The sequence below is a fragment of the Leucoraja erinacea genome, chromosome 9 (genome assembly GCF_028641065.1).
Source record: "Leucoraja erinacea ecotype New England chromosome 9, Leri_hhj_1, whole genome shotgun sequence".
Lineage (NCBI taxonomy): Eukaryota > Metazoa > Chordata > Chondrichthyes > Rajiformes > Rajidae > Leucoraja > Leucoraja erinaceus.
Window position 1 is genome coordinate 64,979,158 of NC_073385.1, and position 20,486 is coordinate 64,999,643.

General features: G+C 47.2%; 1 protein-coding gene across 1 annotated transcript in view; it reads left to right on the plus strand.

Annotated features, from left to right (window-relative positions):
• LOC129700502 (1-phosphatidylinositol 4,5-bisphosphate phosphodiesterase beta-2-like) overlaps nucleotides 1–20,486 on the plus strand; it is a 149,257-nt gene that overhangs the window by 40,783 nt on the left and 87,988 nt on the right. The window contains exons 11-13 of the mRNA XM_055641056.1: nucleotides 2,576–2,733; nucleotides 10,022–10,104; nucleotides 16,031–16,115. Of these exons, the coding sequence (XP_055497031.1) occupies nucleotides 2,576–2,733; nucleotides 10,022–10,104; nucleotides 16,031–16,115 (326 nt within the window). The remainder of the gene's footprint in view (nucleotides 1–2,575; nucleotides 2,734–10,021; nucleotides 10,105–16,030; nucleotides 16,116–20,486) is intronic.

Consider the following 20,486-nt stretch of genomic DNA (forward strand, 5'->3'; position numbering starts at 1 on the left):
ACAGGCAGCATCTCTGGAGAGAAGGAATGGGTGACGTTTCGGGTCGAGACCCTTCTTCAGACTGGTTAGGGATAGTAAGGGAAATGAGAGATATGGACGGTGATGTGGAGAGATAAAGAATAATGAATGAAAGATATGCAAAAAAGTAAGGATGATAATGGAAACAGGCCATTGTTAGCTGTTTGTTGGGTGATAATGAGAAGCTGGTGTGACTAGAGGGAATGCCGGGGAGAGAAATCAATACCAAGCTGCCGAAGCGAAATTTGAGATGAATTCCTCCAATTTGCGTTTAGCCTCAATCTGACAATGGAGGAGACCGAGGACAGAAAGGTCTGTGTAGGAATGGGACGGAGAATTAAAGTGTCCGGCAACCGGGAGATCAGGTTGGTTCACGCGGGCTGAGCGAAGGTGTTGTGCGAAACGATCGCCCAGTCTACGTGGACATATTGGCGGCTTGGTGAGGGTGTGTCACAATGACCTTTGAACCCTCTGCTGCCATTCAGTGCCAAGCGTGCGATGTACCTCTATCTCACTTGTGCTCGCTTCTCAAGGACAATTTCCCACCTGTTTGCAGCCCTTCTCGCCAAACAGTACGACCAATCTTTCTCAGTTCCTTCAGGAAATTTTGGAAGCCTCCACCTCCCTCTCCTATATCAGCTGAGTCTGAAGAAGGGTCTCGACCTGAAACGTCACCCATTCCTCCTTCTCCCCAGATATGCTGACTGTCCCGCTGACTTACTCCAGCATTTTGTGTCCACCTTCGGTGTAAACCAGCACCTGCAGTTCCTTCCTACACACATAGCTCAGCACCACTGGTGGAGGTGGTGCGTGTGTGGTGGGAATGTCCTAATGGTTGACTCCAAAGGTTGTAGGTACAAGTACATTTTTCTTAATGAAGATCGCTTTGGAGGATATAGACCACGCTCCAAACCAAAGATCCTATAGCAAGCAAGATAGATCACTCGACGAAAAAGACGTAGTACGGTCATGGGCAGATTCATGGGTAATTTTCGGCCCCATTTCCGTAACCGGCTTCCGTCTCCGCACCAAAGATCCCGTAGCGGAGCAAAGATACTAGTGCGGAGACGGAGCCGGTTACGGAAACATCCTCATAAAAATAAAAGTTCATTGGTAAAAATCTTCTCCTCATTTTCAGAATTATAATTTATTAACACAAACTGTTCCCCCGCAACGTTGATTACACTGCGAGTCGGGTCGGGTCGGGTTACTGAAAAGGATGAAAAAAAGGCCCATGTTCCGCTCCGTTGCGTACTACACGTCAGCCCATTGCATTTAGCAGGAGTGGTCTATCTTGCTCCGCTATAGGATCTTTGCTCCAAACCTCCATATAAGCTGCAAACTACATAGATTTGGGGGCATTTTTCTTTGCACTTTCATTGTTTGCCCACTTTTTATGTAAATTGAACTTAATTTTGTTGTTTATTATGGTGTTTACAGAATACCGTGTGTGCTGCTGCAAGTAAGATTTTCATTGTTCTGTTTTGGGACATATTGGGAAATTGCCAATATTACCCCGCTGTACAAGAAGGGAGCAAAGCAGAATAGTGGTTAGTCTGATTTCAGTGGTGGCAAGATTTTAGAGTCCATTATAAAGGATGAGGTTACGGAGTTCATGATAAGATTCAGCATGGCTTTGTGAAGGGGGGGTCTTGTCTGACGAATCTGCTGGAATTCTTTGAAGAAGTAAATAGCAGGACACACAAAGGAGGGTCAGTAGATGTTGTTACTTAGATTTTCAGAAAGCCTTTGATAAGGTGCCACACGAGGCTGCTGCTCAGGAAGATGAGAGCCCACGGTATCAAAGGGCAGATACAAACATGGATAGCAGGTTGGCTGGATGGCAGAAGGCAAAGAGTGGCAATAAAGGGGGCTTTCTCTGGTTGGCTGCCAGTGACTAGCGGAGTTCCACAGGGGTCGGTGTTGGGGCCGCTACTATTCACGTTGTATAATTAATAATTTGGATGAGGGGTTTGAAGGCTTTGTGGACAGGTTTGCGGATGATACGAAAATAGGTGGAGGGCCAGGTAGTGCAGAGAAAGCAGGGACTCTGCAGAAGGACTTGGACAGGTTGGGAGAGTGGGCAGAGAAGTGGCAGATGGAATAGAGTGTAGCAAAGTGTGGAGTCATGCATTTTGGCAGTAGGAATAAATAATAATAATAGATAATTCTACTCCTATTACTTATAACCTTATGACCTAATATGACAATAATCTTTTGACTAGTTCTTTAGGAAAAGCATTAGGCTGCTGCAGCACAATGTTGTGGTCTCCCAATGCAAAGCAGGAGGTCTAAGTGTGCTCGCTGATGAATGCGTACACTGTGTATGTGTATTTGTTGATGTTACAGATTCATACATACAGACCCTTCAGCCCAACTCATCCATGCCAACCAAGGTACCCTGTCTAAGCTCGTCCCACTTGCCCGCATTTGGTCCATAATTCTCCTAACCTTTCCCATCCATATGTTCTTGTTGGGTATTCTGCATCCCGGAATCCGCGCCCGCTTTTCCCTTTCAAGTTGCTCTTCACTGCTCTCCCCTCTTTCCTCCTGACAGCTGGGCAGTTCTCCGGGATTTCCTCCCCGGAGATGTACCGGCAGGTCCTCCTAGCCGGGTGTCGCTGTTTGGAGCTCGACTGCTGGAAAGGACGACCGCCAGATGAGGAGCCAATCATTACGCACGGTTACACCATGACAACGGAAATTCTCTTCAAGGTAGTCTTACTTTCCGGCATTCGGTGGGAATAACATGCAATCTAAGAGACGGTTTTACCCACGTGGTGGTTTTTCCCACGTTTTTATGTGTATGTACGTGCGTATATATGTGCATATATATATATATATATGTATATATATATATGTTTAGTTCAGTTTAATGTCAGGTGTACCGAGGTACAGTGAAAAACATTTGGTTGCGTGCTACCCAGTCAGCAGAAAGACAATACATGATTACAATCGATCCATTTACAATGTACAGATACATGATAAGGGAATAATGTTTAGTGCAAAGTAAAGCCAGCAAAGTTCGATCAAGGATAGTCCGAGGGTCACCAATGAGGTAGATAGTAGTTCAGGACTGCTCTCTGGTTGTGGTAGCGTGTGTATATATATATATATATATGTGTGTGTGTATATATATATATGTATATGTATATATGTGTGTGTATATATATATATATATATATATATATATATATATATATATATATGTATATATATATATATATATATATATATATATATATATATATATATATATATATATATATGTATATATGTATATATATATATATATGTATATATATATATATATATATATATATATGTATATGTATATGTATATATATATATATATATATATATATATGTATGTATATATATATATATATATATATGTATATGTGTATATATATATATGTATATATATATATATATGTATATGTGTATATATATATATGTATATATATATATATATATATATATGTATATATATATATATGTATATATATATATATATATATATATATATATATATATATATATATATATATATATATATATATATATATATATATATATATATATGTATATGTATATATATATGTATATGTATATATATATATATATATATATATATATATGTGTGTGTATATATATATATGTATATATATATGTATATATATATATATATATATATATATATATATATATATATATATATATATATATGTGTGTGTGTGTATATATATGTGTGTGTGTATACATATATATATGTGTGTATATATATATATATATATATATACATGCACACACACACACACACACACACACACACACACATACACACATATATATATATACACACATATATAAATATATATATATATATATACACACACACATATATATATATATATATATATATATATATATATAAATATATATATATATATATTATAACATGCTGCATATCCAAAACTAAAATGAAATGACTCAAGCCGTTGAAATTGAAATAAGAATGGTGATAATGTCCAGAGGGCCAGGCAGCATCTGTGGAGAGAGAAGCCCAGATAACGTTTTAGCTGATGAATTTTCATTGGAATTTGGAAATATTAAAAATCAATTTTAAGCACGGTGGTGTAGCGGTAGAGCTGCTGCCTTACAGCGCTAGAGACCTGGGTTCGATCTCGACTACGGGTGCTGTCGGTGCAGAATTTGTAAGTTCTCTCCACGACCTGCGTGGGTTTTCTCCAAGATCTTCAGTTTCCTCCCACATTCCAAAGACGTACAGGTTAGTAAGTTAATTGGCTTGGTATGAATGTAAATTGTGTGTAGGATAGTGCAAGTATGCAGTGATCGCTGGTGGGCTGAAGGGCCTGTTTCTGCACTGTATCTCTAAGCTCAGCTAAGTTACAGAGAGAGTAGGTGATGTGGGGTGAACGGAGGGAATGTCCGTGATACGTTTGACGCAAAGAGAGACAAAATGGCAAATGTGGTAATGGTGCTAGCTGAGAGAGGGCGCAAAAGCTATCTACTTCATTGGTGACCCTCTGACTATCCTTGATCGGACTTTGCTGGCTTTACCTTGGACTAAATGTTATTCCCTTATCATGTATCGAGACATTGTAAATGGCTCGATTGTAATCATGTATTATCTTTCTGCTGACTGGATAACATGCTTTTCACTCTAGTCATAGAGTGTGGAAGCAGGCCCTTCAGCCCATATTGCCCACACCGGCCAACATGCCCCAGCTACACTAGTTCCACCTGCCCGCGTTTGGCTCATATTCCTCCAAACCCGTCCTAACCATGCACCTGTCTAACTGTTTCTTAAACGTCAGCCTCAAATACCTCCTCTGGCAGCTCGTTCCTTTACACCCACCACCCTTTGTGTGGAAAAAGTTACCCCTCAGATTCCTATTAAATATTTTCCCCTTCACCTTGACCCCCGAGGTCCTCTGGTCCTCGATTCCCCCACACAGTGGTTGTACAAGACAGTGTTGTGTTGGCGGAGATGGGCGAACCTTGGAGACACAGAAGGAAAGGCCCCTTTAGAATACTAGGAGAGGCGAGGAGTAACATGCATCTAGAAGTGGCTCCTCATTAGTAGGAATCGTTATGGACTGATCCATTGGGCATGGAGGTTGGTAGAATGCAAGACCAGGGCAAATGGGAACCATATTCTTACTCTAGGTTGGAATTGGAACAGGTACTACCTGGAACCCTGGCAACTCTGACATGAAACCATGGCTAAAGGAAAACAAATAGCTCAGAAGCAACAGTGTGGAAAGTGTTGGTCATCTAGTCATCTCCCTTGTGAGAGCAGATGCGATAGAACAAGAACAGGGATAATGGGATGAATTCCCCACAGGAAAACAAAGATAGGGTCAGGATAGCAGCTGGAATCTTGGACTTGCAATAGATATTGGGGATGTATAGGAAGGAACTGCAGTAAACCGAAGATAGACACAAAAAGCTGGATTAACGCAGCGGGTCAAACAGCAACTCTGGGGAAAAAGGAATAGGTGACATTTTCTGAGACATGCCTGAAGAAGGATCTCGACCTGAAACATCACTTATTCCTTTTCTCCAGAGATGCTTTCTGTCCCGTTGAGTTACTCCAGCATTTTGTGTCGATGAATAGCTGTCGGGAATAAGTTGCACCAAGCTGCCCAGCGCTGAGGAGGGGAAATATGGTCGCAAAACTTGCAAGCTTGAGCTTGTATTTGATTTTTCACAAGGTCATGGATGTGGATATGGGACTCCAGACTTCGAGCATGTGGCTCCTCTGAGGTGGAGATAAGAGTGGGGCTCCCTGTGAAATATCGGTGGATAATGTGCTATAAAGTGGTCTCCGTAACACCAGGAAAGGTCTTTTACATTCCTGAAACCTAGGATTACTTGTCCATACACATAGGAAATAGAAGGCAGTTTGGTTTCCATAAGTTCATAAGTGATAGGAGCAGAATTAAGCCATTCGGCCCATCGTCTACTACTCCATTCAATCATGCCTGATCTACCTCTCCCTCCTAACCGCATTCTCCTGCCCTCCCCGTAACTCCTGGCAGTGATCGACACAAAGCGCTGGAGTAACTCAGCGGGATTTCTGGAGAAAAAGGATGGGTGATGTTTTGGGTCGAGACCCTTCTTCAGACTGAAAGAAGGTGGAGGAACAACTAGGGACGTTCACAAATAACCACAGTGGTGCCTGGTCATCCCATTGTTGTCCGTGGAAGGTGTGGGCTCACGAGGGTAAATCATAGGATAACTGTGGAACTGGTAAAACAACTAGGGTGGAGGCAAGGGGAGGAGTTAGAGAAGTCAATGTTCATACCGCTGGGGTGTAAGCAGCCCAAGCAAAATATGAGGCGCTGTTCCTCCAATTTGCGCTGGGTGGGGGAATGGGAGTGGTCAGCATCCGGGACATCCAGCGGGTCAGCGTTCAGTGAAACAGTCGCTGAGTCTACGTTTTGGTCTCGCCAATGTAAGGCGGCAGATAGAGTAGGTGAGGTTAGAGGAGGTACATGTGAACCTCTGTCTAATCAGAAAGCACTTTTGAGATCCCTGGATGGAGTTGAGGGTGGTGGAATGACAGGTGTTACATCTCCTGCTTTTGCAGGGGAAAGTACCTGGGGAGGGGGTGGCTTGGGTCAAGTCAAGTCAAGTCACTTTTATTTCTATAGCACATTTAAAAAACAACTCTCGTTGACCAAAGTGCTTTACATTGGTGGAGACTAACGTTATACAACAGTGGTTCATAGATTTAATACACACATAACTACATACATATAGCCCTCCCTCAGAGGACGTCAAGTAAGGCTTGAGATTAAAGATGAGTTTTAAGTCTCGACTTAAAAGAGTCGATGGAGGGGGCGGTTCTGCTGGGAAGAGGGATGCTGTTCCACAGTCTAGGAGCTGCAACCGCGAAGGTTGAGCTGGGTGGGAAGCGATGAGTGAACCGAGGAGTTGTGGAGGGTGCATTCTAGATATATAGATAGAAACATAGAAAATAGGTGCAGGAGGAGGCCATTCAGCCCTTTGAGCCAGCACCACCATTCATTGTGATCATGGCTGATCGTCCCCAATCAATAACCCGTGCCTGCCCTCTCCCCGTATCCCTTGACTTAACTAGCCCCTAGAGCTCTATCTGACTCTCTTAAATCCATCCAGTGATTTCCCTCTGTGGCAGGGAATTCCACAAATTCACAACTCTCTGGGTGAAAACGTTTTTACTCACCTCAGTCTTAAATGACCTCCCCTTTATTCCAAGACTGTGGCCCCTGGTTCTGGACTCGCCCAACATCGGGAACATTTTTCCTGCATCTAGCTTCTCTGCGGAAGGCAGAAAGAGCTGGGGATGAAAAGGTGTGATTAGTGTTGGAGGCTGGTGGGGGGAAAAGGTGAGAACTAGGGGAACTCTAGTTCTCATCCATATTGGACCCTTGAGTAGGGGGAGCGAGAACAGAACTACGTAACACAGAGGAGACGTGTGTGACGGTCTCATCTTTGTGGATAGGAAAGGTTTAGAGGGATATGGGCCAAAGGTAGGCAGGTGGGACTAGTGTAGATGGGGCACCGTCATTAGCATGGGCAAGCTGGGCCTAAGGGACTGTTTCCATGCTGTATGAGTCTGAAGAAAGCGTGCAGTGGTGCACCAGAATAATTGCAGGGACGAAGAGAAGAGATTAGGTCGATTAGGACTAATCTGTATTCAGTTTAGTGGAATGAGAAATAACGTGTAAAATTATCATAATACGTTCATGTTCAGAAGTGATAGGAGTAGAATTAGGCCATTCGGCCCATCTAGTCTACTCCGCCATTCAATCGGGGCTGATCTATCTCTCCCTCCCAACCCCATTCTCGTGCCTTCTCCCCATAAACCCTGACGCCCGTACTAATCAAGAATCTATCTATTTCTGCCTTAAAAATATCCATTGACTTGGCCTCCACAGCCTTCTGTGGCAAAGAATCCCACAGATTCACCACCCTCTGTCCAAAGACATTCCTCCTCGTCTCCTTCATAAAGGAAAGTCCTTTAATTGTGAGGCTATGCCCTCTAGTCCTAGACTCTCCCACTAGTGGAAACATCTTCTCCACATCCACTCTATCCAAGCCTTTCACTTTCCCTATTCGACTAATGGTGCCTTTCACTCATGTTCACTAGAACAGACATGGACATGTTTCCTCTGTTTGTGTGTAGGGTCCATGTCACACCCTCAAAATAAAGAGCCATCATTCAGGACAGGGATGAACAGAAACGTCCTGGTCCAGAGGGTGGTGAACCTTTTGGTATTCTCTACCCAAGTGGAGTGTGGGGGTTTGTTCGCTGTGTGTGGTTTAAGGGCCTGTCCCACTTGGACACCTAATCCATGAGTTTAGAAGACCCTGGACGCGTTGAAAAAAATGTCAAGGTCGTGTTGACTCGCCAAAGTAAAAGACCTCTTCATGGCCCTGTCCCACTTTCACGACCTCATGGCCCTGTCCCACGGTACGAGTTCATTCACGAGCTCTCCCGAGTTTAAAAAAAATCAAACTCGTGGTAAGCACGGAGAATGAACGTAGCGGGTACGTCGGAGCTCGGGGACGTCTCTTAGCAGCTCGTAACGCTAACGGCAGGTACTCGGGAAGACTTGCTAACGGCAGGTAAGCACGGGAAGACTCGTGAAGATTATTCAACATGTTTAAAAATGTCCACGAGTGGCCACTGACGAGTGGCCATTACCGTAAATCTCCGAGTTCGAATCGGGGCAAACTCGGGAACGACACCAGACATTAGACAATAGGTGCAGGAGTAGGCCATTCAACCCTTCGAGCCAGCACCGCCATTCAATGTGATCATGGCTGATCATCCCCAATCAGTACCCCGTTCCTGCCTTCTCCCCATATCCCCTGACTCCGCTATTTTTAAAGAGCCCTATCTAGCTCTCTCTTGAAAGCCTCCAGAGAACCGTCTCCACTGCCCTCTGAGGCAGAGAATTTCACAGACTCACCACTCTCTGTGAGAAAAAGTCGTTCCTCGTCTCTGTTCTAAATGGCTTTCTCCTTATTCTTAAACTGTGGCCCCTGGTTCTGGACTCCCCCAACATCGGGAACATGTTTCCTGCCTCTAGCGTGTCCAAACCCTTAACAATCTTATAAGAGTTCTTGGAATGAACTCTAACCGTGGGACAGGGCTATAAGACCTCCTACGACTATGTCTACGACCTCCTACGACCTCGTGGCGACCATGCTGCTAGTACGAGTCAAGGGCAAACTCGGCAGAGGTCGCCAATTAGGTTGTGAAAGTGGGACGGGGGCTTAAGGCAGGGAATGGTCGAAGAATTGAGGCATGGGTTGAGTGCAGGAAAATGACAGTAGTAAAAGACCAGCCACCATCATCTTGAATGGTTTATCTCTGCTTCTGTGTTTCATATTGTTAGAAGCAGGAGCTGAATTAGGCCATGTCAGGATGACACGGTGGCGCAGCGGTAGAGTTGCTGCCTTACCGCGCCAGAGACCCGGGTCTGTACGGAGTTTGTACATTCTCCCCGAAACCTGCATAGGTTTTCTCCGAGATGTTCGGTTTCCTCCCACATCCCAAAGACGTGCAGGTTTGTAAGTTAATTGGCTTGGAATAAATGTAAATTGTCCCTTAGGTGTGTTGGACAGTGTTAGTGTGTGGGGATCGCTGGTCGGCAGGCCTGTTTCCGCGCTGTATCTCTAAACTAAATTAAATGTAATAAATGCAGAGACACCATTACACTGTGGCGGAGGAAATCCAGAACAAGGAACCAGAATTAGGTCAAATGTGAGTGATACCGTACAAAAGATAATGACCTGCAAACTCGGACATGGACAGTGGCAACTGTAAACTGAGCAGCGAGGAGAGCCTTGAATATAGTAAATGGCAGAGCAGGCTCTGGGGGACTGAATGGCCTCATGTCCTGTTGCTCATGGCCGGAATGTAACCAGCAGAGCCAATATTTCTCTGCAATGAAAATGCTTCCAATGTTTCCTGTAACAGGATGTCATCGAGGCTATTGCGGAGAGTGCGTTCAAAACATCACAGTACCCAGTCATCCTGTCCTTCGAAAACCACGTGGACTCGTAAGTACAAATCGACTCTTTGATCCAAGATTTGGATGGGAAGGTAAGGGGATCAGAAAGCAAACAGATCTGGGGTGCAGGAAGTGAGCAGTGGGGGGAGGAGTGGAGGGGGGAGGGGTGGTTAAAGTTGGGTGTTGAGATCAAGATCCTAGAACACATTTTCCATCAATCCTTCATCAAGGTCATGGCATTCTAGGGGGTTCCAATGTATAGACACAAAGAACTGGTGCTGGTTTATACAAAGATAGACATAAAGTGTTGGAGCAACTCAACGGGCCAGGCAGCATCTCTGGAGGAAAAGGGTAGGTGGTGTTTTAAGTCGAGATCCTTCTTCAGACCAAGATGTAATTGAAACATACAGAATAGTGAAAGGCTTGGATAGAATGGATGTGGAGAGGATGTTTCCACTGGTGGGAGAGTCTAGGATAGAGGTCATGGCCTCAGAACTAAAGGACGTTCATTTAGTAAGGAGATGAGGAGAAATTTCTTTAGTCAGTGGGTGGTGAATCTGTAGAATTCTGTGCCACAGAAGGCTGTGGAGAACAAGTCAGTGGATATATTTAAGGCAGAGATATATAGATTCTTCATAGTACGGGTGTCAGGGGTTATGGGGAGAAGGCAGGAGAATGGGGTTAGGAGGGAGAGGTAGATCAGCCATGATTGAATGGCGGAGTAGACTTGATGGGCCGAATGATTCTACCCCTATCACATGACCTTATAATATATTCCTGCTAGTTTTGTACAACCAAATACTAGGGGGAATTGTTTATTAAGTTTAGAAATAAACTTATCTTTGTATATCAGTTTAGTTTAGTTTAGAGATACACTGCGGGAACATACCCTTCCGCCTACTGAGTCCGCACCGACCAGCGATCCCCGCACACTAACACTGTCCTACACACACTAGGGACAATTTACATTTATACTGGGACAATTAATCTACAAACCTGTACATCTTTGGAGTGTGGGAGGAAACCGAAGATCTTGGAGAAAACCTACACAGGTCACGGGGAGAACGTACAAACTCCGTACAGACAGCACCCATAGTCGGGATTGAACCCTGGTCTCGAGACTGCAAAGTAACCAAAAAGGTTGATCAGGGCAGAGCTGTGGATGTTATCTATGTGGAATTCAGCAATGCATTTGACAATGTTCCGCATGGTAGGCTGCTCCGGAAGGGTAGATCGTATTTGATCCAGGGAGAGCTAGCTGACTGGATAGAGAATGCGCTTCATGGAGGGTGATGGTGGAAAGTTGTTTTCAGACAGGAGGCCGGTGACTAGTGGTGTGCCTCAGGGATCAGTGCTGGGCCCTATCAGTGATTTGGATGAGAATGTAAACGCCATGAGTAGTAGGTTTTGAGATGACAACAAAGTGGGTGGTATCATAGATAGCGAAGATAGCAAAACGTACAGTGTGATCTTGGACTCTATTCCTTGGAGTGATGGAGGATGAGAGGAGATCTTATAGAGGTGTACAAAATCATGAGAGGAATAGATCGGGTAGGTGCACAGAATCCCTTACCTAGAGTAGGGGAATCGAGGACCAGAGGACATGGGTTTAAGGTGAAGGGGAAAAGATTTAATAGGAATTTGAGGGGGGGGTTTTCACACAAAGTGTGGTGGGTGTATGCAATGAGCTGCTGGAGGAGGTAGTTGAGGCTGGGAGTATCCTCTTCTTCTGCTTCTTCTTGCGTATGGCGTGCACAGCCTAAAGTTGTAGGACAACTTGATCTATTTGATCTTGTTTGTGCACGTCGAGTTGATTGCATTCGTCGAAACGGGGTGGACCACGTGAAGGTTGCAATCTCCCACCCCGAGGCAGGTACTATTGCAACGTTTAGGCAGGTACATGCAAAGGACTGATTTAGTGAGATATGGGCCAAATGCAGGCAGGTGGGACTAGTGTAGATGGGACATGTTGGCTGGTGTGGCCAAGTTGTTCCGAAGGGCCCGTTTCCATGCTATGAGACTCTGACTCCATGATCAGTTGGGCTAGTTGTCTGAGGACTGGTTAATGGAGATAAGTGTGTGAAGTGTTTTGGGAAGTCAAACCATGTCTGGACTTGACAGTGGATGGCAGGGGTTGGGGGAGCAGAGGGATCTAGGAGTGCAGGAACTGAGCTCCTTGAAAGTAGTGTCTCAAGTAGATAGGGTGGTCAAGAAGGCTTTTGGTACATTGGCCTTCATCAGACGGAATATTGAGTGTAGAAGTTGGGATGTCACGTGATGTTGGAGTATTGTGTTCAGTTTTGATCTCCCTGCTATACAAGGTTGTTGTTAAGCTGGAAAGAGTGCAGAGAAGATGTTGCCAGGACCTGAGGGCCCGAGCTGTAGGGAGAGGTTGGGAAAGCTGGAAATGTATTCCTTGGAGAGCGGAACGGATGAGAGGTGACCGTGTGCAGGTGCATAAGATCATGAGGGGAGCAGATGAGGTAGAGTAGATACACAGATTATTCTACCCAGAGTAGCGGAATCAAGAACCAAGGGATATAAATTTATGAGAGGAAAGATTTAATAGGAACCTGAGGGGCAACATTTTCACTTGGGTATAGTGGGTACACGGAACGATCTGTCAAAGGAAGTAGTTGAGGCGGATACATTTAAAATACATTTAGACAGGTACATGGATATGAAGGGTTTAGAGGGATATGGGCCAAATGTGGGCAGGTGGGATGAGTGTAAGATGGGGCATCTTGGTCGGCATGGGCAAGTTGGGCCGAAGGGCCTGTTCCATGCTGTTTGACTCTCTGACTAAAAATGTTGAGCAGATTAATAATAGGCCGGGGGGTTGTGACAGTTTAGGAAGAGAGGATCTGCCAATCCTGGTAAATGAAATAAAAAAGTTGGCAGACAAGTTGGCAGTAGGAAAGCTTATGGAACATTGGCAGCTTTACGGGACTTGGGTTGTGCTGCGTTTGGGGTATTGTGTACGATTCTGCCCGTCTCATTATTGGAAGAATGCGGGGGCTTCAGAAGAATGCTGCCTGGATCAGAGGACATTAGCTGTGAGGAGAGGTTGGACAAACTTGGATTGTGTTCTCTGGAGCGTCGGGAGCTGAGGAGAGACCTGACACAAGAATGGATCTTGTAGACAGTCAGAATCGTTTTCCCAAGGTGGCAATGTTAAGGGCGAGAGGTCATACATTTAAGGTGAGAGGGGCAAAGTTTAAAGGAGATGTGCGGGGTAAGGTTTTTTTTTTTGCACAGTGGGTGCCTGGAACGAGCTGCCAGGGGTGGCAGTGGAGGTAGATGCGATAGTGGTGTTTAAGAGGCTTTTGGATAAATGCAGGGAATGGAGGGATATGGATCAAATGCAAGCAGGGAAGAGGAGTTTAAATTGATATATTGTACAGAGCAGACGCTGTGGGCTGCAGGGCTTATTCCTGCGCAGAACTGCTCTATGTTCTCTGGTCCTTGTGAAAAAATAAACAAGGACATGGGATTACACAGGAAGGGAAGTTTTGATGTAACTTTTCCAGACGTTGGAGAGACACCGATTGGCGGGCACTGTCTGATCTCTATCGGTAAGGAAGGATATTCTTGTGCTGGACGCAGTGTAGAGGAAGTTCAATCAGTCAGTTCCTGGGATGAAATGGCTGATGCATTAAGAAAGGTTGAGTAGGTCAGGTTGTTCAGAAAAAGCTTGGGTCTTTTTGTAAGCAAGAGTTAAATGCAGAGTGCTGGAGCAAATCAGTGCATCAGGCAGCATCTGGGCAGAGAAAGGACAGAGAAAGTTTCAGGTCGTGCCCTTCTTCACACCGATGGAGTTGGGAGGGGGGGTAGAGAGTTAGAAAAGAGAGGTAGGGGTTGCGTTGCCAACTGTCCCGTATTAGCCGGGACATCCCGTATATTGGGCTAAATTGGTTTGTCCCGTACGGGACTGCCCTTGTCCCGTATTTGACCGCTACTACTCGGGTCGAGGGGACTGTCGGGTCGGAGCGCCGCGTCCGGCCCCGTCTCATCCATCCCGACGTAGTGCAGCCCGTGGAGTGCAGCAGCAGCAGCGCCTCGCCCGTGGCCCCATCGGTCGACAGCCCGGCCAGCTGCCCGACCTTCGGACCTTCGCTTACCACCAACACCACCGCCCCTCCTTCTCACGGCTGATCATCGGTTCACGAGTTGGACGGGGCGCCGGACTTTGCGCGTGACGTCGCGCGGCCCGGGACCAAAACTCCTCAGCTGGCCCGCCGGCTGGGCTTTGTGTGCAGTCCAGCACCCGGGACAACTCATCATTCACCCAGCCACGGCCGAGTCGGTCAACAAATTGCCGTCGGGAATCTGTCCCGTATTTTGATCTTTTGTCCCTTATTTGGGAGTGAGAACGTTAGCGACCCTGGGTGAGGGTGAGGGGAAGCCTTGCATAAGATGGGTGGACACGGGTGCTAAGGGCAAATTAGACTCAAAAAGCTGGAGTAACTCAGCGGGACAGGCAGCATCTCTGGAGATCTCCTTTTCTGCCGAGATGCTGTCTGAACCGTTGAGTTACTCCAGCTATTTGTGTCTTTCTTCGGTTTAAATCAGCATCTGCAGTTCCTCCCTACACTGGTGTTAAGGTGGGGAGGGGGTGGAATGTGATTTACAGATGGGTGGAGATAGTGACAAAGACTAATGAAAAGGAAAACAGGGTGTCAGATGGAACAGAAGAGGATCCCAATGAGGGATAGAAGAATGGTCCTGACAAGAAATGTCCGCCAGTTTACTGTGTATAAATTGCATGACTCATTTCCTACATCTTCCCCCCCCCCCCCCCCCCCCCCCCCCCCCCCCCCCCCCACCACTGGCTCTTTTCCCCCATCCCTTTCCCCCCCCCCCCCCTTCCACCTCCCACGTTCCCCCTCTTTCCCTCCCCTTCTCTCTTGCCCTTCTCTTTTTTTTTCCCCCCATGTTCCCCTCATTTCCCCCCCCCTTTCCCCCCCTCTTCCCCTCTCTATCACCCTATTTCCCTCCTCTTTCTGCTCTGTTTCCCTTCTTTCCCCCTCTCTTTCCCCCTCTCCCCTCACTTTCCCCTCTTTCCTCTTGCCTTCCTCTCTCTCCCCCCTCTCTCCCCCCTCTCTCTCTCCCCCCCTCTCTCCTCCCCTCCCTTCTCTCCCTCTCTCACTCTCCCCCTCTCCCCCCCTCTCTCTCCCCCCCTCCCTTCCCCCCCTCTCTTCCCACTCTATTACCCTCTCTCCCCCCCTCTCCCCTCTCCCCCCCCTCTCTCCCTCTCTCTCTCTCTCTCCCCCCTCTCTCCCCCCCTCTCTCCCCACCTCTCTCTCCCCCCCTCTCTCCCTCTCTCTCTCTCTCCCCCTCCCTCTCTCTCCCTCTCTCCCTCCCTCTCTCCCTCCCCCCCCCTCTCTCCCCCCTCTCTCTCTCCCCCCTCTCTCTCCCCCTCTCTCTCCCCCCCTCTCTCTCCCCCCTCTCTCCCTCCCCCCCTCTCTCCCCCCCTCTCTCCCCCCCCCCCCCCCCCTCCCCTCCTCCCCCCCTCTCTCCCCCCCTCTCTCCCTCCCCTCTCCCCCTCTCCCCCCCCTCCCTCTCCCCCCTCCCTCTCTCTCCCCCCCCCCCCCCCCCCCCTCATTCTCCCCCCCTCTCTCCCCCCCCCCCTCTCTCTCCCCCCCCTCCCTCTCCCCCCCTCTCTCCCCCCTCTCTCCCCCCTCTCTTCCCCCCCCCTCTTCCCACTCTATTTACCCCCTCTTTTTCCCCTCTCTTTACCCCCCTCTCTTCCTCCCCTCTTTCTCCCCGTCTCTCTCTTCCCTCTTCTCCCTTACTCCCCCTCTCTTTTCCTCCCTCATTCCTTCCCTCTTTTACCCTCCTTCTCTCTCTGACTCCCTCTCCCCGACTCTCCCCCACTCCCTCACCCCTCCCCCTCTCTCTGGCGCCTCCCTATTTCTGTATGTAACTCTCTTTCCTCAAGATGCATCTGATTTTTCTTCTCTAATTTGGAACAGCCCAAAGCAGCAAGCCAAGATGGCCGACTACTGCAGGACAATATTTGGTGACATGTTGCTGACAGAGCCCTTGGAGAAATATCCAGTGAGTGTGATCCTGCAGCCACAGACGGAGTAGGGTGGTGAATTGAATTGATTGAATTGAATACCTGATTGTCACGTGTGACCAGTCAAAGTGAAATTCTTTGCTTGCAAAGTGACAATGTACTCCTGCGCCGGGTCCCTCTTTGCCCCCCCCCCCCCCCCCCCCGCCTTCCACACGGTGGGTCCCCCCCCATGCCAGGCCCCTCTTTGTCCTCCCCCCCCAGCTTCCACTTGTCCGCCCTCGTCTGTCATTCCCCGCCATCATCGACCTCTCCATTAACGGTGCCGGACACCACTGTGGGGCCCAGCCAGCCCCAGCCGCGGCCAGTTGCGTTGACCTGGCCCGCATGTGCATTGCTGCTGGTGGATAGATACAGCATGGGGATCTCGGTGGATCTTCAGTTACGCTTGGTGTGTTCCTAGAACGCCTTATGTGGTCCTTGGATGTTATGCAAGTCCTCTACCAAAGTTCACCTGTGGCTTTGCACTTCTGATTGAGGGCTGGTGTCCACATGCCCTCTGGTACAGGAAAGGGAGGGTGCTTGGCTTCTGCAACCTCTCCCATTAGTAATGTAGTGTGTGGTATTGTAGCTGACACTGATGTGTGTGGTATAGAAAAATAGAGACATACAAACATAGAAATAGGTGCAGGAGTAGGCCATTCGACCCTTCGAGCCAGCACAGTCATTCAATATGATCATGGCTGATCATCCAAAATTAGTACTCCGTTCCTGCTTTCTCCCCATTTCCCGTGATTCCTTTAGCCTTAAGACAGTGGTCGACAACCTTGTTCTGCATAGGGGCCGGGACGCATGTCTGTGAGCGGATGTTGGGCCACATCTATAAACATGGATCCCGCCCCCATCCCGCCCCGGATGGCAGGCATCAAATCACGTGTTCACAGAAGGTAGACAAAAATGCTGAGGAAACTCAGCGGGTGAGGCAGCCTCATGCAATCCTTGCATGTCTCCAGCATTTTTGTCTACCTTCGATTTTTCCCGCATCTGCAGTTCTTTCTTAAACGTGTTCACAGTAGGTGCGCGGCCGTGCTGGATGATTTCGGGTAACGGGCCGCATTCGGCCCAGGGGGCCGCAGGTTGCCGACCCTTGCCCTAAGAGCTAAATCTAACTCTCTCTTGAAAACATCCAGTGAATTGGCCTCCAGTGCCTTCTGTGGCAGAGAATTCCACAGATTCACAACTCTCTGGGTGAGAACGTTTTTACCTCATCTCAGTCCTAAATGGCCTACCCTGTATTCTCAAACCGTGGCCCCTGGTATTGTAGATGGCACCAAAGTGGGTGGTATTGTAGACAGAGAAGATGGTTGTCAAAGGATCTCGATCGGTTGGGCGGTTGGGCTGAAGAAAGCTTAATGGAGTTTAATACAGATAAGTATGAGGTGTTGCATTTTAATCAGGGTAGGATATACACAGTGAATGGCTGGGCTCTGGGGAGTGCTGTCGGGCAGAGGGATCTAGGAGTGCAGGTACATAGTTTCTTGGAGCTGGTGTCCCAGTTGAGGGCCAGTCCCACTTCACGACTTAATTCAAAACCTCTGCCGAGTTTAAAGGACCTAAAAATATAATCAAGATCGTGGTAATCTACGAACTCCTACGACCTTCCACGACCATGTTCACGAACTCCTACGAGTCTGTCTACGAATTCCCACGACTATTTCGATGCCCTCCTTACGAGTAAAAAGTTGCAATTTCTTTCATCCCGACCATTTTTTTAAACATGGACATTTTTTATCGGGCTGGAAAAAAACGTCCCGACTTACCTGATGCCACGAGTACCTACGGCTGGCATAACGAGCCGCTACGATGTATCTACGAACTCCTACGGACTCGTTACGAACATTCTATGAGTTTGAATCAAGGGGAAAACTCGGGAGAATTTGTGAATTACCTCGTGAAAGTGGGACAGGCCCTTTAGACAAGGTGGTGAAGAGGCTTTAGGCAGATTGGCCATCATCAGTCAGAGTATTGAGACTAGACTAGATTAGAGGTCATGTTACAATAGTACAAGACATCAGTGAAGTCACATTTTGAGGCCACAATAGTGTGTTCAGTTTTGGTCACCCTGTTGTAGGAAATATGTTGTTCAGCTGGAAAGTATGCAGAGAAGATTAAGGAGAATGTTGCCAGGACTCGAGGGCCTGAGCTATCGGTAGAGGTTGAGCAGTCTAGGACGTTATTCCTTGAAGAGCGTGAGGATGAGTGGTGATCCTATAGAAGTGTATAAGATTGTGAGAGGAATAGATAGGGTGAATAAAGGATATGGGCCAAATGCAGGAAGGTGGTACTAGTGTCGATGGGTTATTTGTTGGGCTGTGTGGAGTTGGCGGGCCTGTTTCCACGCTGTTGTGACCATTGTGAGCAGACAGCAGTAGCTTGCATACTCTTCAGATAACTGAATTCACGTACTTATGTGTGATGTTCATCTGGGGAGCTCAGGGCAATAGTTTTCACTTTTGGCAATACCTTGCTTTCATCGGGAAACATAACCCAGTGTGTGTAAGGAGGAACTGCAGGTGCTGGTTTGCACCCAAGATAAACACAAAATGCTGGAGTAACTCAGCGGGACGGGCAGCATCTCTGGAGTGAAGGAATTGGTGACGTTTCTGGTCTTCAGACTGAGAGTTATGGGAGAGGGAGACTAGAGATATGGAAGGGTAAGGTGTGAAAACGACAGATCAAAGCGGACATTGATCACGGAAATGTAGAATGGTTCACTGCTGGATGAGGGGAAGATGACAAGGAGACATACAAATAATGAGTAAAATTAATCAGGAGGACAGTGAAACCAGTCGGAGAACTAGGATGGGGGAGGGATGGAGAGAGAGGGAAACCAAGGGCTATCTGAAGTTAGAGAAGTCAATGTTCATACGCTGGGGTGTAAGCTGCCCAAGTGAAATATGAGGTGCTGTTCCTCCAATTTGTGCTGGGCCTCACTCTGACAGTGGAGGAGGCCCAGGACAGAAAAGTCAGTGGGGGAATGGGAGGGGGAGTTAAAGTGTTTGGCAATCAGGAGATCAGGTAGGTTTATGCGGAGGTGTTCAGTGAAACGATTGCCGAGCCTGCACTTGGTGTCGCCGATATACAGGAGTGCACACCTGGAACAGCGGATACAGTAGATGAGGTTGGAGGAGGTGCAAGGGAACCTCTGCCTCACCTCAGGGTCCTTGGATGGAGTTGAGGGAGGAGGTATAGCGACAATCTCTGCCTCAGAGGGCGGTGGAGGTCGGTTCTCTGGATACTTTCAAGAGCGAGCTAGATAGGGCTCTTAAAGACAGCGGAGTCAGGGGATATGGGGAGAAGGCAGGAACAGGGTACTGGGGATGATCAGCCATGATCACATTGAATGGCGGTGCTGGCTCGAAGGGCCGAATGGCCTACTCCTGCACATATTGTCTATTGTCCATTGACAGGCGTTGCATCTGCTGCGGTTGCAGGGGAAGGTACCCGGGGAGGAGGTGGTGAGATCTATCATTAAACAGGGTCACAAGTTCAATAGCTCTCCTGACATCCCCATTATCATACATCTGTTTTCCATGCTGCTGTGTTGAAATTTGCATATTCCTCCATTATCTGGTACACATTATACAATAAGCACTGACACACCTGAGCTGTCCTTGGCATTGCCCAAACAAAAGCCCCTATTCATCTCCTGTCAGCTAAAAAATGACTCAATGCATATGCTAATTGATCAAACTGAATATTAAAATTCACCCAACAAAGACAGTAAATATTATTCCAATGTAAACTTGAATCCTGTCTGGTAGAAACAGGGATCAGCAGATGCGGAGGTGTTGAGTTACTCCAGCATTTTGTAGCATATTTTGTGTACTAACCCTGCCTAAATGTTATGTCCAAACATTAACCCTGTTTTGCTTTACTGTCCCCCAACAATACTGGCTCTTCATAGTTGAGATGCATTTTGGTGGCTGGCAAACACAAAATGCTGGAGTAACTCAGCGGGACAGGCAGCTTCTCTGGAGAGAAGGAACGGGTGACGTTTCAGGTCGAGACATGGATATTGCTGGTCAGTGAGGACTCTAAGGGACAAAGGGCCTGTTTCTGCACTGTATCTCTAAAGTCTAGAGTGTAATATAACATTTTACTTTTCATACCCAAGTTGAGATTACTGCACACCAAATGCCTTCTTCACTATCCTGTCCTCCTGTGATACCACTTTCAGGGAACTATGTGTGACTTGTACTCCTATGCCCCTTTGTTCTACAACAGAGGGCCTGACCATTCACTGTGAAAGTTACACCTTGGTTTGACTTCCCAGCTCTGGTTTGGCATCGCATACTGATCTGAATTAAAATCAATTTGCCATTATCCTATCTGCTTAGGTTACCATTCCA